General features: G+C 45.4%; 1 protein-coding gene and 1 long non-coding RNA gene across 2 annotated transcripts; one reads left to right on the forward strand and one right to left on the reverse strand.

The window, feature by feature from the left end:
• Nucleotides 1-14282: 14282 nt before the first annotated feature.
• Nucleotides 14283-15956, reverse strand: LOC123116011 (uncharacterized). Its single transcript, XR_006456886.1, has 3 exons — nt 15921-15956; nt 15167-15834; nt 14283-14456 (listed from the first exon to the last, which is right to left on the reverse strand). It is a non-coding gene; the product is annotated as an uncharacterized lncRNA (long non-coding RNA).
• A 3033-nt stretch (nt 15957-18989) lies between these two features.
• LOC123111486 (F-box protein At1g47056) lies at nt 18990-20929 on the forward strand. The gene has a single exon (XM_044532288.1). The coding sequence runs from the start codon at nt 19070-19072 to the stop codon at nt 20651-20653; it is 1584 nt and encodes a 527-aa protein (XP_044388223.1). The 5' UTR covers nt 18990-19069; the 3' UTR covers nt 20654-20929.
• The last annotated feature ends 4268 nt before the right edge of the window (nt 20930-25197 follow it).

Raw genomic sequence — 25197 nt, forward strand, 5'->3', positions numbered from 1 at the left:
AGGTCTTGAATGCGGCCCTGCAACAAGGGCACGTCCTTGGACGGCCCCCAGTCAAGTCCTTTATTGACCCATGATGCCAGCCGCGGTGGAGGACCCGAGCAAAAGGCAAGTGGCGCCATCCATTTGATGCCCCTGGGAGCTGTGATATAAAACCACTCTTGTTGCCATAGGCTGAGCTCCTCTTGAAAAGAGACCTCAGGCCATGGAGCATCGGCATTCTTGCTTATAACAGCCTCTCCACACTCTGCCTGCTGCCCCTTGATCATCTTGGGCTCCACTTTGAAGGTCTTGAGCCACAATCCGAAGTGAGGGGTAATGCGGAGGAAGGCTTCGCATATGACAATGAACAATGAGATGTGGAGGATGGACTCCGGATCCAAGTCATGAAATTCCAACCCATAGTAAAATATGAGCCCCCTCACGAAGGGGTCCGTCGGGAAGCCTAGCCCCCGAAGGAAGTGAGACGCGAACACCACGCTTTCGCCAGGCTTGGGAGTGGGAATAACCTGCCCTTGGGCAGGCAGCCTATGCGAAATTTCGCCGGTTAGATACCTGGCATCTCTTAGCTTTAGCACGTCTTCTTCCGTAATGGAGGAAGGCATCCACCGGCCTTGCAGGTCGGAGCCGGGCATCATCGAAGGTCCGAAGCGCCTGAATCTGGAGCTTTGGGTGTTGGAACTTGAGGCGAGGGGCGGATTCGATTGAGATTGAAAGAAAGGAGTGGAGCCTTGGTCTCTTTATAAAGAGGTTGAATACCAAGAGCCTTCCCCGTGACCGTTCGGGACTCGCCTTTGATAGAGAAGACGTGCCAATGGGCACGACTGGCTTACCCGCGCCCGTATTAATGAGAATCCCGGAATAAGGGGACATGATCTCTTCTTTGACAAGACATGCCAAGAAAACCGCCTCGCTAAACGCGCTGAGGTGGGACAGTAAAAACAATTCGTATAAAGGCTTGGCCGTGGTGTGGTGTCATGCCACGGAATACGTCAGCAGATTGAATTTGTGTAAATATTATTCTCTCTACGGTGGTATGTGGAACTTATTTTTCAGAGCCGGACACCATCCTTGTGTTCAAAATCTTCTATGAAGTATTCGGAGGAGGAACCCGCCTTGCAATGCCGAAGACAATATGCGCGCCGGACTCGTCGTCATTGAAGCCTGGTTCAGGGGCTACTAAGGGAGTCCTAGATTAGGGGGTGTCCGGATAGCCGAACTATCACCTTTGGTCGGACCCCCGAACTATGAAGATACAAGATTGAAGACTTCGTCCCGTGTCCGGATGGGACTTTCCTTGGCGTGGAAGGCAAGCTTGGCGATGCGGATATATATATCTCCTACCATTGTAACCGACTCTGTGTAACCCTAACCCTCCTCGGTGCCTATATAAACCGGAGGGTTTTAGTCCGTAGGACGAACAACAATCATACCATAGGCTAGCTTCTAGGGTCTAGCCTCTCTGATCTCGTGGTAGATCTACTCTTGTACTACCCATATCATCAATATTAATCAAGTAGGAGTAGTGTTTTACCTCCATCGAGAGGGCCCGAACCTGGGTAAAAACATCGTGTCCCTTGTCTCCTGTTACCATCCGCCTAGACACACAGTTCAGGACCCCCTACCCGAGATCCGCCAGTTTTGACACCGACAGGAACCTTTAGTAGATCCATCCACCTTATCTGGTTTCACTTGTGCTAACCCTATTATCATTGATGAATCCTTTGATGCAAACTATAAACTGTTTAAGAATCAGAATGGCGAAGTGTTTGCCAGGTATATTGGTACTAACTGCGGGAATGGGCCACCTATGAAGAAGATATGGGTACCCAAAAGCTGTCTTGAGAATCTTCCAGTGAATATCATCATGACACCACCTGGGAAGAAGACAAACCCCATACCAAAGGCTTCATATGGTCCAAAAGCTTCATACAAACCGATGACTCATCTGAGTCACCCTAACGTCAATGTTTTACAGGAAAATCATACTCAGACCCATGAATATGAGTGTGTTTCCTCAAATCGCTATGTTCATAGAACAAAGAACTTTTCTGCTTATTCCTATGAGTATTATTCACCTCCTGCAAGGCTATTTACTAGGGCTCCAAAGCCGAAGTTCTCAGATGCTGCACTTAGACTCATTGCTTCTAAGCCACCCCTAAAAATGTGGGTGGCTAAGAAAACTTAACTCTCTTTTGCAGGGAAAGGTCTCCAGCCGGAAATCAAAGGCGTTCGATGCTAATGCTGGGGACCTTAAACATCTTGTCGGGCGCAAGATAAAATGCCCAAATGGTCTTACTATGTATTTCGTCCCGGGATTCCTTGACACTCATCCTATCTATCCTAACCAAGATCTGAATTTCCATGTTCCACTTGTTCGTCAAATGTTTATGCTTCACAACTCGCTTGGTGAAGCCTATCCCCCAAAATGCACTGTAGGCTATGACACCTCGTACTTCGGAATGTATTATGGACAATGGATGCACTAATCACATGACTGGCGATCGAAGTCTTCTGATGGATTCAACGCTACGTCCATCAGACAAGAGTCACATCACATTTGCTGACACTGGTAAAAGCAAGGTATTGGGTCTAGGTAGAGTTGCAATATCAAGGGATCAACACATGGATAAAGTGATGCTTGTTGAATCCCTTGGTTTCAACTTAATGTTTGTCTTAATGCTTTGTGACTTAAACATGATTGTGCTATTTGGAAAATATCGTTGCCTTGTACTAAAGGAATCTGACAAGTCTCTAGTCTTTGAAGGGTGTCGGAAAGATGATCTGTATATGGTAGATTTCTCAGCAGGACCACAGATGGCCGTATGTCTTCTAGCAAAAGCTTCAGAGTGCTGGCTTTGGCATCGAAGCTTAGGGCATGCTGGCATGAGGAACTTGCACACTCTCGCAAAGAAGAAGCATGTCGTGGGCATCGAAGGCATCAAGTTCAAGAAGGATCATGTGTGTGGTGCCTGCGAAGCTGGAAAGATGACTAGGGCCAAGCATCCCTCAAAGACAATCATGACTACATCTCAACCCTTCGAGCTGCTACACATGGACTTATTTGGCCCTACTCACTACTCTACTCTCACTACCACTGCTTGCCTCTATGGCTTTGTCATTGTTGATGATTACTCTAGATATACTTGGGTGCATATAATCCTCTACAAGAATGAAGTGCAGGATGTCTTCAGACGCTTTGCCAATCGTGCCATGACGAACTATGGCGTTAAGATCAAGCATATCAGAAGTGACATCGGCACTGAGTTCGAACACTGGCCTCGACCTTTATCTGCATACTATGGGCATCACTCATTAGTTCTCTGCTCCGTACACACCTCAGCAGAATGGCATCATGGAGCGCAAGAACAGAACCCTTATTGAGATGGCTCGAACGATGCTTGATGAGTACAAGACTCCACGGAAGTTCTGGCCTGAAGCCATTGATACTGCATGCCACATCATCAACCATGTTTATCTTTACCAGCTTCTGAAGAAAATATCCTATGAACTCCTAACTGGTAAGAAGCCAAATGTAAGCTACTTCAGAGTATTTGGTGCTAGGTGCTGGATCAAGGATCCACATCACACTTCAAAATTTGCACCGAAAGCACGTGAAGGTTTTATGCTTGGTTACGGAAAGGATTCACACTCCTACAGAGTCTTCAACCTCTTTCACTATAAAGTGGTTGAAACTGTGGATGTGCGGTTCGATGAGACCAACGGCTCACAAAGAGAGCACCTGCCAAATGTGCTATATGAAGTACCTCCTAGTGAATCAATCAAGCAAATGGGAATTGGAGAGATTATAACTTCTGAGGCTCAGACTGAAGAGGAACTTATCATTTCTGCACCTAATCAACCTGAAGATAATGCTCAGCCTGAAGACAATCCCCCAAATGATGGCATTGATCAGCAAGAGCAAAATCTTCATCCTGTTCATCCTCGTGTTGCAAATGAAGTACAGGTTGAAAAGATAATAGACAGCATCAATGCACCTGGTCCACTCACTCGTTCAAGAGCTACTCAAAGAGCAACATAGCTAACAAACTTCTGTGGGCATTTTGCATTTGTCTCAATCTCTGAACCCAAGAAAGTTGTTTAAGCCTTCATGGAACCTGAATGGATTCAAGCCATGCAAGAAGAGCTTCAACAGTTTGAGCTGAACAATGTGTGGGAATTGGTCAAGCGTCCTGATCCTTGTAAGCACAATATCATTGGCACCAAATGGATATATCAAAACAAGCAAGATGAGCATGGTCAAGTTGTCAGAAACAAGGCTCGTCTCGTTGCTCAAGGATACACTCAAGTGGAAGGGATTGACTTTGATGAAACATTTGCTCCGGTGGCTAGGCTTAAAGTCATTCGCATACTGCTAGCCTATGCAAATCATCACAACATCCTTCTGTATCAAATGGATGTAAAGAGTGCCTTTCTCAATAGAAAGATTGAAGAAGAAGTATATGTTGCACAACCTCCTAGCTTTGAAGATCCAAAACATCCTGATATGGTAGACAAGCTCAACAAGGCATTGTATGGCCTCAAACAAGCCCCTCGTGCTTGGTATGACACACTCAAAGACTTCCTGAAGAGCAAAGGCTTCAAACCTGGTTCACTAGATCCTACACTCTTCACGAAGACATATGATGGTGAACTATTTGTGTGCCAAATCTATGTGGATGACATTATCTTCGGCTACACTAGCAAGAAATACAGTGATGAGTTTGGTCACATGATGCAAGAGCAATATCAGATGTCCATGATGGGCGAGCTGAAGTTCTTCCTAGGTCTCCAAATCCGTCAGCAACGCAACGGCATCTTCATATCTCAAAAAAATACCTCAAAGATTGCTTGAAGAAGTTTGGAATGCAAGACTGCAAAGGATACATGATGCCAATGCCAACCAAAAGTCATCTGGGTCCCGAAGCCAATGGTAAAGAATTCGATCAAAAGGTATACCGCTCCATGATTGGTTCTTTACTTTATTTATGTGCATCTAGGCCAGATATAATGCTTAGTGTTTGCATGTGTGCCCGATTCCAAGCGGCACCAAAGGAATCGCATCACTTAGCCGTGAATAGAATTCTTTGATATTTGGCTTACACCCCAACACTAGGATTATGGTATCCAAAGGGCTCAGAGTTTGATCTAGTTGGATTCTCGGATGCTGATTATGCTGGTGACAAGGTTGATCGCAAGTCCACATCAGGCACATGTCACTTTCTAGGATGATCTCTTGTCTGTTGGTCTTCAAAGAAGCAGAACTATGTATCTCTCTCCACTGCTGAATCCGAATACATTGCTGCTGGATCTTGCTGTGCTCAGCTTCTCTGGGTGAAGCAAATTCTCAAGGACTATGGTATCCACCTGAAGAATGTGCCATTCTACTGCGACAATGAAAGCGCCATCAAGATTGCCAACAACCCAGTTCAGCACTCGAAGACAAGCACATTGAAATTCTTCATCACTTTCTCAGAGATCATGTCATGAAGGAAGATATTGATATCATTCATGCCAACACTGAAGAGCAATTGGCTGATATCTCCACAAAGCCCTTGGATGAGAAAAGGTTTTGCAAGTTGCGGTGTGAGCTAAATATCTTGGAATCCTCAAATGTCCTGTGATTGGACACACATCCTAACACTTATGCATTTTGATGACTTAGATGTGCAACACACAAAGTAATGTATATCTTCAATCAATGAAGACATACACTCTAAGTGTGAATACATTAATGCAGAATTTGACTTTGGAGCGCCACGATAATTGTGCGCCGTGTCTAGGTCTAATACTTCCTATACAGTGGGTAACGCCACCACCAAACTTTTGTTTGAAGTGTTTCCCTTGGCGTTATGATTGCAAAGTCTTCGTACTTGATTTGTCTTCATCCTTGACTTCTGTTCATATTTATCTTCATCCTGTTGATTTGGTCTTGTACTGATTATATACATATTTGTGTTTTCTCCTCTACAACATTCACTTATAGCTATGACTTCTTGCTGAATCTTTTGATCTAAGTGAATGTGATCGGACCCTAACCTATCTATGCTTCTACCTCAACTCTATATGACCAAATCATATGCATTCTATTGAAAATTGTCGATTGTCTTCACTAAGACCTTGTCAGCTGAAGTCAATCTGACAAACATTTATATCTTTTAATGCTATATCCTTATTGCCTGAAAGTCGGAGAATTCAGAACGACCACCCCCGACAATACAGACGTGCGTGGGAACATGGAACAACTTTCAAGGTGTTGCATGCTTGCCACGTGCCCTTCAGATGTGAACCGCTAGGGGAACCTGCGTAATTGCGATGTGTCGTCCCTTTCCTTATAAATACCATCACATCACGGTCAAAATCTTTCTTCCACCTCGCCACCTCTCATAAACCCTAGCGCCAGCGCTAGCTCTCGACGACGCCGGCGACGAAGCGCTTAGCTGCCACGACCTCACCAACGTCGTCCTCACACCGGACGCGGACCTCGTCTTCTCCGCCGCTGCTGTAGGTGTCTTCCGTTGCCAAGTTAGGGCACGGGAGGTCAAACTACTCGGCCTCCAACTTTGCTCTGTCTAGCAGTTCTTCGTGTGGTAATTAAAACTTACTTTTTACCGTCTTTTTGATCTGATAGATTCATCCTTGTTTACCAAAAGTGGTTTCTATACTTTCAAAGTTGAATCTATCCCGTTCTGCATCTCATATTATGCCTAGTCTGTTCACTTATGCTTCTCTACAAGTTAGATTCCTCACTTGTACTTATTCTTGGATTTGTACAAATCTGGAACCAACTCACAACAAATAAGTGAATGTCTTCGCGTTATGAGGTCAATGTCTTCAAACTGATTTATCTTCAAAATCTTCTGAGAATGCATATGACCTCTTCCCCTTCCCTCACACCTCTAATGCTGTCACAGGTACATGTCCGTGGGAGAATCCCTTGGTTCTCATAGTCTGCATTCATTTGCATAATTCTTACAGAGTCACATAAATTCTCCTGAAGCCAGTTCTTGTCTGACCAGCCGTCGGAAGCCTTTGCTAGTTTTGAAGCCATTCAGTTTAAGCTTCATGGCAACTGAGAAGTTAGCAAGAAAGGGTGGCAGACAACGCCGTGGAAATACATCCAAAGATTTGCCGCCAGATCTGCACGAACTGTACAAGACAGACCCAGAAGAAACCTATGGTGAACGCAAGAATCGAATCCAATGGATTCGAAGATATTGGGTAGAGGAATGGTACAAGTACATATTTGTCACTGCTGAGTATGCCGAGAAGAATGCCATCAAGCGACCTTGGGGAGATATCCTATACAAAAATCTTCCACCCAGGTCCAAGTCTGAAGCTATTGATCAAGGTTTCTACCTGTGCATGGTTCACGGACCGTAGCCAGAGAATGCTGACCCATCTTCTCTGCTGTGGTGTCCCGAAGACAATCTGTTCAAGCGCAACTTCAAGTTTTCCAAAGACTCTGTTGTGAAGAACAAGAAGGCATTTGGACTTGACTTCAACCCAGGTCCATCTGCTCCTCGGGAAGATGGCACCCGTGAAGCCAATGAAAACATAATCGGCCCCTTCTACAATCTGGAAGGCCTCATCACTCACATTGTCGTTCAAGGTGCAAATGTGGATCACTCTGCTAATGATGCTGACTCTGATGAAGCCCCGGCTCCTCCTAAGCCGCAGAAGCAGAAGAAAAACCAAGGCTTCAAAACCTACTACTGCATCAAAAGCTTCACGTGCGAAGCCATTGGCAACTGCTCCTCCCGCACCAAGTATCAATTCTGAAGATCTCTCTCGCATCTCCAAGAAGAAAGAGAAGCCCCAAAAGAAAACTGTCCAGAGTTCTGGTCAAGCCCTGACACCTGCTGCCGTTCTGAGGAACAAAACTGATGTCATTGATCTGTCAACAGATGATGAGTGTGGTGATGATGCTCTTGAGCAGCTGACTAAGAGCAAGCAAGAGGCGGAGATCTTCAATGATCTGCCCCTCTTCGATGTGAACATTCTGGATAACTTCATTGATGAGTGGTTTGACAACCCGAATCTCAGCTTTGATGATCTTCAGCTCCCAATTGGCATCAGCATCGCCTTTCAAGGCGCCATTGCTCCTGAGCTGGCTCTGGCTCAGAGGATTGTTGAACTGAAAAACAAAATTGACTATGAGAAAGACCAGTTCAAGAAGCACGTGGCCAATCTCAGTGTGGCTGATGTTCAGAACTTCAAGCTAATGTTGCATGACCTCAAGGAGGCATTTCGCAAGAAGCGCGAAGAAGCCAAAGGTTCACGCGAGCGAATGAAAAATCTAGCTGCCAAGTGTGTTCAAGCTTACAATGAAGCTAAGAAGCGCAAGGCACTTGGGCGTCCTGGCATAGACCCCAAGCTGGCTACCAAGAAGAAGAAGCCTGTTGTGGCCCAACCTTAAGCACCAAGGCGGGAAGAACCTCACATTGTCTTCCCTGCCAGTATGACAGGCTCGAAGTCTAAGGTCCCCACAGTGGCTTCCGAACTGAAGAAAACCAGGGCAGCTGAAGCCGAAGCCAGAAAGCGCAAACTCAAGAACACCACTGACGATGCTCCACCAACCAAGAAGAGAAAGACTAAGAAGAAAGACCGGGCTGCTCCCATAGAGCCCCTCATTGTCGAGCCCATCTCTTTTGCTCGTCCTGCATCCGAACAGCAAACTCATCAGTATTGGTCGTCCTTTGACGCCAATCTCTCAAGATGCCTCATGGGCTGATCGCCCCCAACCACCAACTCCAAGTCAAGACTCACCGCGAACTCCCCCACCCCAAGTCACCAATCCGGTGCTTGATGATGACGACGACTATGTGGTCCATCCCACTCCTACTCCAAAGGTGTCGCTTGCATTTCACAGGCTTCACAAAGGACCAAGGCCACAAGTTTCTCCATCGAGCGTTCTAGAAGGAGAAGTGCAACCCAACTTGGCAGCATAGCAGGTGTTTCCTGAAGCCACTCCTACTGCGAATGTCTCTGTGTCTGAAGCCAATGTTGTTGAAGACATACCGGCTACATCAGCTGATGAAAATCAAGAACCCCGTCATGAACAAGAATGTGTTGCCACACCCCCTACCAACCAAGAAGATGTTCTCGAGGAGAACGTGGCTGTGCCCGACCCTCCAGCTACTCAAGTGGAGGTTAAAAATCCTGAGGCGGCCACCCATAACCCTACTGACGCCAATGACGTTGTCATGGCGGAAGATAATGTGGCACCTGCAATGAACACCGTGCATGAAGCCAATGATGCACCTGCACCAAATGTACAGCCTGACGCCCTTGCTAATGCCACTGCTCCTGTACCACCACCAAGGCCACACACCATTGAGCAAGCATTCTATCAAGGCGAGCTTGTCACTGTCAGATGGCCAATTCTGGTTCCTCCGCCTGCTCCCAGACCTCAGTTTGATTATCATGTGGAGCACAGGCCACAGGTTCAGAAGCCAAAACTGAGGCTGCCAAGGTTTCCAGGTACTGCATCTGCACCAGGATCATTCAACATCAATGGCTTCATTGCACACAACACTTTCTTTGATAGGGCCAAGAACCCATATTCCAAGCCAAGAATATCATCTGATCGGTTCTGGAGTTATCAGCAGTGCAGCTATTACTCCTGTGTCCTATACAATCAAGGGCGCATATTTCCCCATATGCGTCTGGACTGCGAAGCCATTGCTGGCCTGCCCTGCTTAGAAGAAGCCCTCAACTGTTTCAGAGATGCAGGCCTTCTCCAATTTGTGACTGATAAGGAGAATTGGAATGAAGAGCTTCTGCTACAATTCTATGCAACTCTCCACATTCGCGCCTACAACAGGGATCCAAAGACATGGGTCCTTGAGTGGATGACAGGCAATGTACACCATGAAGCCAAAGCTCTTGATCTCATTGAGCTTACTGGCCTGTCCACTCCGGGTGAACTATATGAACCTGGTTCTCAGCTTCACCGCAATGCATTGGAAATCATCTTTCAGAAGCCTGAGCCCAATATGAGCCAAATGCTGAGCATGATGAAGCCACCGCCGTAGGATGTTGAATATCCCAAGGAATTCTTTGTTGAAGACCTAGAGTATCTGCCCTGCACCATCTATCACATTATTAGGCGAACTCTATGGCCCATCAAAGGACATTCTTCCTCATCAAAGCTTGAAGGTGCAATGAAGACATTGTTCTTCTATATTCTAATTGGCATCATCTTCAATGCTCATGATTTCTTCATTCGACAATTTGCTGTATTTGGCTCAGACATATTTGGTCTGAAATTCTATGCTCCATGGGTAATGCGACTAATCAAGCTTCACTCTATTGTTGACTATCAGCCTTCTGCTTGCAACCATCTCATATTCTTGCCAGAGGTTGATATGTCCGTCGAAGCCATATACCCAGAGCCTGCCAAGGAGGCAATTTATCTCCACAATGTCGATCGTCAGACTTTCTCTCAGCATGTTGAAGGAGTTCATGCTGCCACTCGTGTTTATCCGCTGGCTGGAAATACTCGTGCACCTCACCGTGCCCGTACTGAAGCCACTGAAAGCACTATTGCTCCACGGCCTCGAAAGCGATCTCGTGTGCTCAATGACCGAGAGCTTCTCGTGGCCTTGCATCAAAAACATGATAAGCATCATTACTGGCTAAAGCGTTAGATGCAAAGCCTCTTGGTGGATGTTAATCGCATTCGAAATCTTACCACCAAGAATGCGTTTGTCACGCATGAAACCTGTCGGAGGTCTTGGAAGAGTCTGACATTGCTCAGTGCTGAAGCTGATCTTCAAGACGATGGCTTCACAGAGAGATTCAAGTTCGATACAACTCCTCCCAGGAATGTTGTCTTGCATTGGACTCCGTCACTCGAAGATTCTGAGTACTCCTCCTCCGCGGCCACTGTAAATGCCAGAGTTCTTGATGACGCTGATGATGCTACTTCACCACCTCCAACTTCGGCGCATATTGACACTGCACCAAGTTCGTCTGCACCACCAAACCTCAATGACGACCCTGCTACCTCACCTACTCCTCATGGGAACGAGTAGAGACTATGTCTTCAAACCTTTTTGGTCCTTACTGACAAAAGGGGGAGAAGCATATGTTGATAGTCTTCAAGTGGGTCCATATGGGTGGTTGCTATACTTTTGCCAAGTGTTTACAAGTCTCGCTTTTGATACATTTGGTTCCTTGAGTTGTAACACTTAAACTTGATGGTCGTCTGCTACTTTTTCTGTTATTCTGTGATGCGACGATAAATTCCGCATGTGCGATGATAAATCCCGCATGAAGTCATTCTGCAGACGTCCATTTTTCATTATGCATGTCATTATTCTTGTATATCTGTTCATGCATGATGTATTGTCTTCATAAGGTGAAGAGGATCTCCACAAGTACAACCTGCCATGTGCATTTGCATTCCAATGCAAAACATTTATATGCACATCTTCAGGGGGAGCCTTTTTGCCACCTATGAAGACAATATCTTAATCCTTTACAATTTCACATACTTTTATCCCTGTTGAAAACTTCAACCAGTTTGTCATCAATCACCAAAAAGGGGGAGATTGTAAGTGCATCTAGTGCCACCCCTAGTTGGTTTGGAGTATTGACGACAAACCTGGCTGAGGGGCTAATGTGTTTATGAGAATTGCAGGATAACACAGGTAGTAGTCCCTCATTGATTCGGTTTACCTACCCGAGATGACCCCTAAAAATGTGTGAAGACAATGAAGACAATGGTGGTCTATGAAGCTATTCATGTTGAAGACTATGACATGAGAAGACATCGCATGAAGACTATGGAGCGCGAAGACTTAGTTGTTTCGTTGTTTCCTTTTCTTCTTTGTTGAGTCATAGGAACCACCGCACTGTTAAGTGGGGTCCAATTGAACAGAGTTAGGGTGACTGAAGTGATGCTCAACCAAATCCTATGTCTTCAAGCGAAGACAATGAGAGAAAGTCTTATCCAGAGTCGGATGAGTCACCTTTACTTGTAGCCCAAGTCAAGCTGCCGCGTGTGTTTGAAATCTAACCGTTGGGACACATGTTAGTTCCTTAGTGACCCAGGGTCATTTTGGACAAATCAGGTCGGGTTGCCTAGTGGCTATAAATAGCCCACCCCCTACACCATAAATTGGTGGCTGCTCAGAGTTAGTGCACGGCTTTTGTCGTTTGAGGGCAACCCACCTCCGAAGCATTTGAGAGAGAATCCTTGCGAGGACAAAGCCCAAACCACCCAGAGCCCAAAGAGTGTTTGGCATCACTGAAGTCTTTCTGTCTGCGTGATCCGAAGACTTGTTACACTTGAGGACTGTGAATCCTCTAGCCGGTTAGGCGTCGCGTTCTGAGCATCCAAGAGTCATTGTGGATTGCCGGTGAACAAAGTTTGTGAAGGTTTGGAAGTCTACCTTGAAGACTTACCAGAGTGATTGGGCGGGGACTAGGTGTCCTTAGCTCAAGTGGAATAAGGTGAAGACGCGGTTTTCTGAGTTGAATATCAGCCTCCCTAAGCAGACGTACAGTTGTCACAGCAACTGGAACTAGTCAAACAAATCTCTTGTCCTCTCCAAGCTATTGGTTCTATCTCTCACTTCTCTTTACTTACAGTTTGTCTTCGTGAAGTCATTGCCTGCTTGCATTATCTGTTTGACTTCACTGTGTGACTACTTGTTCTGATTGGCTTCATACTATCTTCCATCCTGATCCTTACTACCTAGCTGCTAATAGTCTTCGTGCTTTCACTTAATTGAATACTTGACTATGGCTTGCCTAGTGTAGTCTACCTTCCGCTGCATACAGATAGTGTCATTTCTATTGTTTGTCTTTCAAACTCCCATGTTTTGAAGACTTTCATAAAAATCGCCTATTCACCCCCCTCTAGTCGATAACTAGCTCTTTCAAAGTGTGAACACATATAAGTTTGATCTGTGTGAACAGATTTGCAATTACTTATTGCGTTGTAATCTACAATGTGAGGAGAAAAAAAGTCAAAATTTATTGATGGTTCTGGGCCCACAAAGCCCCTTTTTTTTATTATGTCTCATCGCAAACAGTTCTTTTGGATCAACCATATGCCACGCATCGGAAGCCCGAAACATGGGCCCTTGTTCTCGGATGTACGTGTATGTGTCTGCCCACTATCACACACGAACTTACTATAGTAACCGTCTGTGTTATAATTTCTCATCCCAAACAGTTCATCTGAGTGGGTTGTTTGCTGCGTATCACACACATTTGGTTTACATGAATCGTGTGTGTTCTTTGGGCTGATCGCAAATGCCTCATATCACAGACATCTTGTTAAGATGAACCGTTTCCATTCTCTTGCCTAATCGAAAATAGTTCGTCCGAGTGAACCGTATGCCGTATATCACACACACCTTGATCTGGCTGACCATTTCTGTTGCATTCCCTAATAGCACACAGTTCATCGGAGGGAACTGTATGCCATATATCACACACACATTGATATGGCTGCCCGTTTCTGTTGTTCTTCCTCATCACAAACAGTTCTGCTGAATCAACCGTATGCCCTGCATCGCACATGCAACTAAAATCTGAACTGCGTTTGATGCATCGGTCATCGCAAACATTTTGGACATTTTTGACGATTCTCTGACACCAATGTTTGCGATTATTGCATCGTGCACAGTTTCTCAAAGGGTCTCTGATCGTAGTGTCGCATTAGCAGCATCCTGCAGTAGTGAAGTATCATTAGTTTGGAAGTCCTACTTGATTAGGGAAGGGTGCAGATGACACTCTTAATCCATCCTAGTGAGGCTACAATATCCAAGAAAAAGAAAACCAGGGGCAGAATGGAAGCAGTAATTCCTTGAAAGATCACAATATAGTACAGAGGTGAAATAGAATAACATAGAAATTGCGATAAAGTTTAATGACATATAAATGGTATGTGTCTTACCCTTATTTGCTTGTGATTAACACCACAACTTAATATTTTTTAGAATGATGCCAAACACAAGATGTTTGTTAGAATGCATATTGAATAACATAAACTGAATTTCAACTTGGACCCTCCGATATTAACACATACAATATTTTTCAACTTGCAATATAACTGTACCAAACCACAAGTATTTTTCAATTTGGATATACAGGGGACCAAAAAGCGTAACTAAAACTGCAACAATGGTATGACAACTACCACGACCAAAAAGGGAGCGCGCCCATGCTCATGTTTAAATCGGAAAGAGAGAAAGAACAAAAAAAATGGGCCTATAACAAAGAGGGAAAATAAGAGAGAGGGGAGAGGGGGAAGGGACCTTCCATGGCATCAGCTCTGGCCGGGGAGGCCGGGGCAGACAGGCGGATCATGAGAAGGAGGCTCCTCTCTACCGGTGGAGTAGGAGCAGACCTCGAGAACCCTTCCTTAATTCCTTTTGTTGTCGGTGTCATCCCGGTCGCTGACCGCCATACCTCGTGTACAGATGAGACATAATTTAAATCTCCTAGCATAGAAATGCATCGGGTTCAATCTCCTTGAATGAGGAAAAGTACATATGTTATAGTATGCAGCAGCCTTGATAGCTATCTTCCCTTGTGTAGAAAAAATAAATTCTGCCATCTTCCCACAAAACATAAATTGCAATCCTACAGTTTCAACATGTGCGTCAACATTAATGTTTGACTTAACCAAGTAAGTAGCAGAAGCTCGTAAGACATTTTTTTATGTAGAGAGACCAACATCAATATCATTTATGGGTAGTTACAAATAAAATGGTTGTAAGCCATGCTTGCTGCTCAAAACTTGTGAATTTTGCTTTCTATGATTTAGCAAGAAACATTCAAATTAACTTACCTGACCATGGATCAAGTATCTAAAACTATTTCTTTAAGGGAAACATCTAAACCGTTGCTCAGGCAAAGAAATAATCCATGCAAACTAAAGGGAAATAAATAAGGTCATATTCTGAAAGAAGTGGTACACAAGACAAGACAAATATTATATATTAAACATAGAAGATTTTTCTGGTATCAAGGGTGGAGGAGAATATTAGACTTATTTGATGAAGCTTTAGAGAGGGAGTGGACCATCAATTTTTCATCGCCAATATATCAAATACAGTTTGGAGGCTTTCCCAAAACATTGGTTATCATGTTGTGAACAAAGGAAGCACAAACTAAGGTAGAGAACAAAGAAGAATAGAGATGCTACCTGCAGGCTGCGGCAGCTGTAGCATGGAGGCAGTTGTCGGCACGGATGAGTTCACGGCAACAGTGCACCCATGGTCCTATGTGTCCTATGTGAAAGTACAAATGCAAAAGAGTGGGATCAGCACAGGCCTAGAGAGAATGGTCCCAACAAAATTAAAAGATGGATTATTCTCATAAATTTTATGTGCACTTCATTTTGAATGTGGTCATATTTAGTGGAAGAGTCTACCAATCGTACATCATAATTGGACCTATAGATGCAAACCAAATTTCAGGATATTCATGTAATTAGTATAGTAGTTGTAACCATGTGCATATCAATGAGTAGGAAAACAATATGAGCAGGAGGCTATATTCGAGGTTTACCTTCATTGTCACTGACACACACACATTGGAAATGATGGAATTTAATTTGGTGGCATTAAAGATTCAAGGAAAATGGCTGCTAACATAGGCTATAAAAAAATCAGGTTTTGGATCTAGCATTCCTCACATTAAGAATGAGCAATATAGGGACACTAAAAGTACATGAAAGCATATGGCACATGATAATCCAGTGAGTGTAGTTATATAAATAGTACAACAAAATCAAAGAAGGAAGACATCCCTCAAAGAGGAACAAGCTCACCAGGGATGGAGCATCAATATGGCAAAGAGATAATTCATTGCCTGTAGAAACAAAATGGCGGCAAAAAAATATGAATCATTGTAAGGGGAGACGTAGAGAGATAAGACCAAAAGTAGCAGAAGTTCACCTGGGACCTTTGATTTGACAGTCAAACCCCGTGAACCACATCCTTAAGGACCACAAGCATATCCTTCCATGAGAAATACAAAATGTTGTACCATATCCTCAGATATGGCAGCATGCACCTACACACAGTCGACTGTCAATGCAAGCGAGCCGCTAAACCTACCAATATGAATTTGCCCTTAGTTCATACAACATGCAACTTGCTCTCACACTGAAAGCAGAATAAGATTTAGTCAGCAATATTATTATGAAGTAACAAAAAAATCCAATCTTGTTAATAGAGCACCAACAGAATCCCTTATATCATGGCCTTGGAAAGGAAATGAAAATGATGGTGGTTGTGGAAAGAATAACATGACTTCAGCACCGTTACATGATAAGCAAGATAACACCCATATTCGTCAGAGAGTTCCAGTTCTAGAGCCTATCATAATTCCAGACAGCAAGGACACTGAATACGCCTGGGCAGGCAAATATGAGGTCTTAGGTTCCTGGTGGACTTTCAACAATAACAACACAAGTAGTACCATGAGCAGCACTCTAAGTAGTAATAGCGGTCCTATCGAGAGAGTAGATTATGAAGAAGATCTTGTGGGAAGACCTAACACTTGGAGAACAAGTAGGTGAAGGTAGTTAATTCTCACTTTACCCTGGTTCACCTTTTATTTTCGAGAGAGAATTTGCAATTCCCTCTGGCTGCAGATGTGGATACTCACATCTCTTGTTGACATGTACTTCAAATGATTTATGCTGCATGGAAGTTGGTATTGCTATCCTATTCCTTTCTAAATAGAAATCACTCATTTCCTCTATGTTCATGTTTGGTCCACGCAGGTTCTTGCGGAACACCATATCATGCTTTGTGGTATGGATCGGTATGCATAATCTATCATAATTATGTATAAATATTTTAAACCTTAAAAATGTGTTTTGAATGTCTATCCATGCCCCTGTAGGATGTGGCAGTTAAAGTATTCTTCAGGCATGAATTTTCAAAAGAAATGATAAGGTAGACATCCATATCTAAATACACTTGTTCACTCTGAGTTGAATATTTTGTCAACAGAAATATAGTGTACCCATTCCGCTGTCGAGTCAGATACTTGGTAATTTAACTCCCCAGTATTCACAGAACCCATATTAGTGTTTTTTACGAGCCACAATAGTTGTCTTCGTTATTTTATGTTGATGTAATCATGTAGATAAAAATGAAGAAGAAATGACACTGTGTTGACATATCTTTACCATATTTTATTTTGTAGGTAGTTATTTTGTGGGTTGTAGCAATCAACAGTACATTGTCAATCCCTAGAACCAAGTGGTTGAGCAAAGACCATCGATATCATTGCCAGCACGCCAGCAATTTTACCTAGTAGTTAGAAGCGAGTTGGGTTTCTAGGCTAATGTGAGCAAGCGCAGGAAAATCCTCGAAGCTCTGTTCGGCTAAATACAACACCTAGGTCTTGACAGATACAGCAGACCGGTGATAATGCACCACCAATTTCAACCATCAACAGTTCAATACACTTCTACCTAGAACTATCTCTATGCTTTGCATATATAAAAACTATAGCATCTGGAATCTGCAGATTTGCATACTTCTTTCTTTTGTACGGTGTACCAGCTCTTTGTTCTGAATCCAAGTGACACTAAACATTAATACATGCACAATATCAAACCAACATAAATGAAATAAGGGGGTAAATCAGCTAGCCGATGCAATAACCAAACCCCTGTCATAACATGAGGCCCAAAGATCTTATTGAAGATGTAGGATTTATGTGCAAACCCCAAAGAGAACTAGCTAGCTAACCTAACTCTTTCACTTAATAAACCCAAGAAAGCCTGAGGCCTATATCAAAAATTTCTTTCATAAACATACAAAGGTCATCCCTATATAGCAGTTTCTTCTACTATCTATCAAGCGCCTCCTCTCATAAATAAATGTGGCAGGGCTGTCTAATCAATCAAGTATATGGAAGAACATGATGCACAAAAGAGAACTGCTTATTAGGAAGCCATGCACGCATCAAGATGTGCTTTGCGTACACGTGAGGCAGTAATCCACGACAAGCATAGTACCTGCAAAACAAATTAGGCAGACCTAGATAAGCAGCGGGAAAGAGGAAGCAGTGTCTCCCTCCTCACCTGCTCTGCTCGGTCGCGCCATGGCCAACCTGCGGGCGGCTCCTCGGTGATCTGGACGCGCCACCTGACCTGCTCTGCCACGGTGGCCCTCCTTGTCCTGGCTCGTGATGAGGGGAGGAGGAGAGGAGAGGGTGGGGGCGCTCCTCCTGGACCGGCGGTGGCCGGCGTCGTACACGCTGTGGATGAGGCCCATGGGCTACGTCTTGCTCACCGCCACCACGCTCCCCTACCGCACCGCCGCCTACTGCGCTCGCGACAGCACCGGACGGAGCGCCGCGGCCGCGCCCTCCACTGCCGCTGCGGACGCCATCGTCGGCGCCGCTGATCCGCCGCCTTCCTCCGTGGCCGCCACCGCCTTCGCCGTGGTTGGTGGGAGCTGGCGGACGGGAAGGATGGTTGGCAGCGGCGGCGGATGTGGAGGATGGATGGCGTCGTCGTCTCGACAGAGAGAGAGACGTATGGGAGAGAAAGAGGTGGGGAGAGAGAGAGGTGTGGGAGAGAGAGAGGTGCGGCGGGAGTGCGGGAGAGGGGAGGAGGCTAGGTCATCTCCATTGGGGCTGGTCTGTTTTATACCCTGGGTGGGAAATGACGAAAATGCCCTCGGGGGGCAATGTAATTACGTGTGGTGGCACGGACGGGTTGTAACTATTCATTGCTACAGTTGCCCCTCTCCGATCCGACGGGCGAAGCTCTCCAGCGGCTTGATCCGACGGCCCAGATCGCATCAAGTAGCCAGATCCAACGGCCAGAAATCCAAATCGCTGAGGAGGCTTGGGGCAACCTTCTTCTCTTGTTTCTGGATAGGATATGCATGCTTGTGCTTATTCTAGAGAAAAAAAACCTTGTACCCCGGACGGAGCACTTAACCAGATTTAATAACCCTCGCGTCCGTAGCATCTCTTCCTCCATTCCTTCCTCCCTTTCCCCAATCCCCCACCCGACCCCAACTCCTGCATTCCTCCGCCTCCCCCGCAGATCCGCCACCACCGCCCCCTTCCCCTCATGGGCCAGTGCCCCTCCGCTCCCTGCTACCACCACCACCGCAAGCCCCCTCCTCCGCCGCCGTCCCCCGCCGCGCAGGCAGCGTCGCCTCGTTTCTGCAGCGCCGCAGCCGCCGAGGACGCGGCGGCGGAGGCTGACTACACTTCCGACCTCCCCGAGGAGCTTCTCGCCGTCGTTTTCGGGCTCCTCGGTTCGGGCGACCGCAAGCGGTGCTCCCTGGTGTGCCGCCGCTGGCTCGCCACCGAGGCCTCCTCGCGCCTGCGCCTCGCCCTCGACGCGCGGGCGCCGCTCCTCGCCGCGGCCCCGGCCATCCTCGCGCGCTTCTCTGCCGTATCCAAGCTCGCGCTCAAGTGCGACCGCCGCGCGGAGAGCGTCGGCGATCCCGCGCTCGCGCTCGTCGCCCATCGCCTCGGCCCCGGCCTTCGCCGCCTCAAGCTCCGCTCCGTCCGTGCTGTTACCGACCACGGCGTTGCCGCTCTCGCCGCCGCGGCTATAAACCTCCGCAAGCTCTCAGTTGGGTCATGTACCTTCGGCGCCAAGGGGATCGAGGCAGTTCTCCGGTCCTGCCCCCAGCTCGAGGAGCTCTCAGTCAAGCGGCTGCGCGGCCTAGCTGACTCAGAGCCGATCACCGTCTCCAGCCCTCGTCTCCAGTCCCTGGCCCTCAAAGAGCTCTACAACGGGCAGTGCTTCTCCTGTTTAATCACGCGCTCCCCCAACCTCAAAACCCTCAAGATCATCCGCTGCTCTGGTGATTGGGACCCGGTTCTCCAGGCGATCCCACAGGGTGCCTTGCTAGCCGAGCTTCATCTCGAAAAACTGCAGGTCAGTGACCTTGGTGTGGCGGCGCTATGTGGGCTAGAGGTCCTGTACCTTGCCAAGGCGCCGGAGGTCACAGATGTTGGGTTGGCAGCACTTGCCACCAAGTCGCCACGTCTACGCAAGCTGCATGTTGATGGATGGAAGGCAAATAGGATTGGCGACCGTGGGCTTGCAACCGTGGCGCAGAAATGTGCTGCTTTGCAGGAATTGGTCCTCATTGGTGTGAATTTGACATCGGCGAGTCTTGAGTTGATTGCTGCCAACTGCCCCACTCTTGAGCGGCTTGCGCTTTGCGGGTCTGACACATTTGGGGATGCAGAGATCTCTTGCGTGGCGACTAAGTGTGCTTCTCTGCGGAAGCTGTGCATCAAGGCATGCCCTGTGTCTGATGCCGGAATGGACAAGCTTGCAGCAGGCTGCCCACGCCTTGTCAAGGTGAAGGTGAAGAAGTGCCGCAGGGTGACGTTTGAGTGTGCTGAGCGGCTTCGTGCTAGTCGGCATGGCGCTCTTGCTGTGAATTTTGACACGCCAGGTGGTGCAGGCGAATTGCAAGATGCTAGTGTGGATGAGAGTGGTGTGCTGGAGAATGCAGGGAGTGATGTGGTACAAGATGATTTTGATGATCAGATAGGGGTTCCTGACCTTCTGTGTGGCACCAGTGGCAGACCATCAGGGTGGAAAGCATGGATGAGTGCTTTGATTCCAAGGAGCTTGTCGGTTTCCATGTTTCGCAGACGTCTGCGTGGGAGCTCCCATAACTCATGAGTCACAAGAATTATGTGCCATGGTTACTCCTTCAGTCCTTTGATTCTTTCATGTTTGTTACATTGATTGATGATGTTGTTCTTTGTGATTGATGTTTTTGTCTTCCTTAATTGTACCATGAAGTTCTTCGTGAACCAGCTAGTTTGTTTAGAGGGTACTTATTATTTGATCTTGCTCTTTGTAGTAGCAGAGATTCATGTGATCGCACAATGTAATCTTGTATAAGGTATTTTTTGGATTGAAAAATATGACATGGGAAGCCAGCAATATTGTCAACTTACTGTCATAATTTTTCATGCTGGTATCTATGGTGTTCAGATTCAAAGTGCTTATTAATTTAACTATAAGGACTAGAAATAATGATGATTGGAGATCAACAATACATACATAGTACAACAACTGATACTATTAGTCATCAATACTGTCAACTTCCTATCATGATTTTGCATGCTGGTTTCTCTAGCCTTCAAATGCAATTTCTTTATTACTTTGAACTATAAGGACCTAAAAATAATAATGATCAGAAATCAACAATATATACATGTGATTCTGAAGAGAAGTGCCTTTCGGGTCAATCAATGTTTGTATAGTCACATATCTTTTTTCTTTTCTATTTAGTTGCTCGTTCAGCATGGAAAAACTGTCCTTAGATGGAATTCTCTCTTTATAGTCTATACACGAGTTTTGAAGGCCTATGGTGCGGACAGCTCTATTGGGGCGCCCTTATGTTCATGTAGACCAATAGATTTTGGGGGAGTTGGCTTCCCTGGAGAATCTTTCTAGTACAATGAAAAGTGTTCTTTGTGGAACAAATTATAATGGTTCAGTCAGTAACTTGTGCTTCACTGGTGGTACCAATTTTACGCTATTGGATGAGAAGCATTTAAGTGAGTTATCTTTTATTTGGTGCAAGCATATGTTTCTGTTCTGACTTCTGTTCATTATCTGATCATGGATCCTAGTTATCGAATTTTCACAATATTTAGCAGCAGCAACTCCATGATGTGCCTGCATACTCTTTAAGATCATGCCTTTTCAGAAACTGGATAGAATCAAGTTGTATCAGAGCCAGTTTGTGGAACTACATATGTAGTTAATGAAATTGTTAGATTGTGGTCAACCTAGAATTTCTCCCCTCTCCATGGTTTGCTAGTCCTTTGTGCTTCCTGATACCGCGTTGGACCAGAGTTACTGGAAGCATGGCATGCTACATCTCAATTGGCATCATTTGTGTTTCTAACTTTCTATGGAGAAGCATTCCTCCTCTCCAGTGATTCGTTGACATGGACCTGAATGGTTTCAGAAGTTTCTCCTGCCTCCCGTTTTGTCACGACGCCTCAGACACGGTGTCTGGAAGGCGGAATATTCTTGATCGCGCACGTAGAAAAGTAGAACGGGGGATGAAATGGAGCAACTGGTCAGTTTTTCTAAAAATGTTTGGCCATTTCCCAGGCCACACGCCGGCAGTTGACTTTGGACCTGACCAACGGAGTAGCAGACGCCGAACCCTTGCCGGTTCAACAGGCAAGCCTTGTTGAAGATGCATGGCTATGGCTGTAGCTTTCCTGGTCAAGACGCAGTTTCTTTCATTTTTGCGAGTGGCACTGCTTGACCACTTCCAAGCTGCAGACGTGGATCTTCTAGTGAACATCGCTGCGCTTGTATGTTTCTGGATCAATGTACCTGCCTGGTCAAGAATGTGTCAAAGTTCTGCTATTAGTTTACGGACGGCGATTAGCGCCAAAATTGCTTGTTTTTTTGTGGTGAACGTTTGCTTAGCAGTTCCACTCGAGGTCTTGTTGGATTCTCCCCACCTGACCAAGAGCCGCCTCTTTGGTTGTTTACTCCTTTTTTTTTTTGAAACAAGTTTACTCCTTCTTGATGTTGGATCCGCAAATTGTTTGTTGGATGTACGCTTCAAAGGAGAATGGTCAATAGTGAGATTGTTAGTACGCTTGGCTCTTTTTTCCTCGAGCATTCCCAGAGTTGGTTTGACTCAAATTTGCACTATTATTAGCTTGTAAATGCACAAGACTGAGCTAACGCTGGCCATGATCTCATGGAGCTGGGAGCATAAACATTAATTGAACCCGGAGAAAACGCAGCCACACATGGATGGAGATACTAGTGCACATGTGGAGGACATTACATCACATCAAAGAGAAGAATCATTGCCTGCTATGACGATCTCCCAACAAGATTGCCTGGAATCCGGAGGCAACAAGCGTTTGCCATTTCGACTTTGGAGTTTGCAGCGGGAACACATATTCTTTGCGACGGACGGCCCACTGTCATCAGTAAATAAAATAAATTAACGGGCCTAGTGGCACGGTGGCGGGCCATTTCACGCAATCATGGCAATCGGACTGCGTTCCTGATTTTACCGTTGCTTTTGCGATTGAAGACGAGAAAGAAAAAGATGACTACCAAGATTGTCCTGTTGAATACAATATCCATGCCTTGGTTTCCGTCAAGGAGTGGTGGCGCAACATAGCTTCCGGAAGGTCAGAATCTCGAAGGGCGCTTCTTTCCCTTATGCTTCTTATCTCTTGGGAAATTTGGAAGGAGCGAAATGCACGTGTGTTCCGCAGCACGGCAATTCCGGTAGGGGTGCTTGTGACTCGCGTCAAAGCGGAAACTTCGCTGTGGTGCCTCGCGGGGGCGAAATATTTGTGTAACATAATGCCGCGAGAGTGATGCTTGTAACCTGGTCTTTTGGCCAAGACTATTAAACCTTCTTCTTATTCAATGAAAATGGCAAGCCTTTTGCCTTGTTTCAAAAAAAAAATATCCATGCCTTGTGCTGTGAGCGGCGTCCACAATTTAAGGAACCTTGCTGTCCTAGTAAGCTAAGCCCCAGGTGCTATCTTGGCAAATCATATATACTAGTACTAATCTGCCAATGTACAAATGGGGCCCACATCCAAACAACAAAGATGAGAAACATATCTATACGAACATTTCTGAATAATCTTGGAAACTCCCTACAAAAGAATAATCTGAAATTTCATACGAACGGACTATATGTACAAATGGCCACCTCCCTCCACTCAGATATCCCACGATTGATTATTCTATCTTTCATCCCATTGCGAATCCTTCCCATTAGAAGGGTTGTGCGCGCTTTGCTGTTGGTATTGTTCGATTTTCATAATTTTTATACTCACTCTGTTTCAAAATATAAGGATTTTTGATAAGTCAAACTCTATTAAGTTTGACCATATTTATAGAGAAATATATCAATATTCATAATATCAAATTGGTATCATTAGATTTGTCATGAAATGATTTTATATATTTTATTTATTTAGTACTGTGGATTGGGTCTCTACTTGGTCAAAGTTAAAGAAATTAGACTTCTCAAAAAAATAAATACACCTTATATTTTGGAACTAAAGGAGTATTTGATTTGGCGAGTGGGGGTTGGGGGGGGGGATTGATGGAGTATGTTTTCCTTTTTATTTATAAGCGGTGTTTTGGTGTGCCTTTTGTGGTGTGATTTTGTGTTATCTCACTACACCACAACATGAATGCAATGGCATGTAATCTGTCGGGAAAATGTACTTACGAGAACAAAAACACTGCCGGGAGATAGCTTTTCCCCGCAGATAGAACTGCCACAAGAACGGCTGCCGGGATTAGTTGTCCCGACAGTTTCTTTGCCCTGATGAATGTATTTGCCGGCAGTTTATTTTCTCCCGGTAGATTAGTCGTGGAGTAGGAACTACATCTACCGGTAGTTTGGCTGCCCGTACGAAGACATTTACCGAGCAGGTAATATGCCAACACATGTCGTTCCACAAGCAGTGCATTATATCCCTAGTTTAATATTCAATCACTACGTTGAGCCAATCAGGACAAATCAAACAGCTTATACATACATTTCAATCAATGCTACATGCAAGGCCTCATTATATATAACATTAAACGATCAAATACATATATATGCATGAAACGACCATATATAAGGATGTTGCGCCACAAGGCAAAGTACACATGTTTAGAAAAGATACTGTGCCAAACAACCAAAATGAGCATACGTTGGCTTATGTGTCAAAACAAACACCAAAATGAGCGAAGTGAACTTGCCAACGTCCCCAGGCTCAATAAACAAGACATATTACATACTCCTTCCACCCCATAATATAAGATCATTTCCATTTGGCAAGCTAAAACAGTTTGCAAAACAACCTTATATTGTGGGTTGGAGGGAGTATATATTGTATGTCCACCAACTTGTTAGATCTTCCAAATCTCTAGCAACTTGTAGATTTTCCAAACCTCTGTCAACTTGTGTATCTTTAAGAAACCTGCAACATTATACACACAACACTACAATATATAAGCTTGTAGACCCGGGGCGGCGTTGATGAGGCCCAGATCGGCCAGATCTGGCAGCACCAACGTGTGTGCGGCCAGATCCGGCAATGACTAGGTCGGGCAGCTTCCATCAAATGGTAGGTGAGTGGAAGAAGAGAGGTAGGGCGGCGACACACAGGGAGGGAGGGGACGGGTCGGCAAGGATTATGTTTAGGAGGGACGAC

This window comes from Triticum aestivum, chromosome 5B (assembly GCF_018294505.1).
Source record: "Triticum aestivum cultivar Chinese Spring chromosome 5B, IWGSC CS RefSeq v2.1, whole genome shotgun sequence".
In the NCBI taxonomy this organism is placed as follows: Eukaryota; Viridiplantae; Streptophyta; class Magnoliopsida; order Poales; family Poaceae; genus Triticum; species Triticum aestivum.

Coding starts and splice junctions, on each gene's coding strand:
- LOC123111486 (XM_044532288.1), top strand. CDS start 19,070: ATGGGCCAGTGCCCCTCCGCTCCCTGCTACCACCACCACCGCAAGCCC.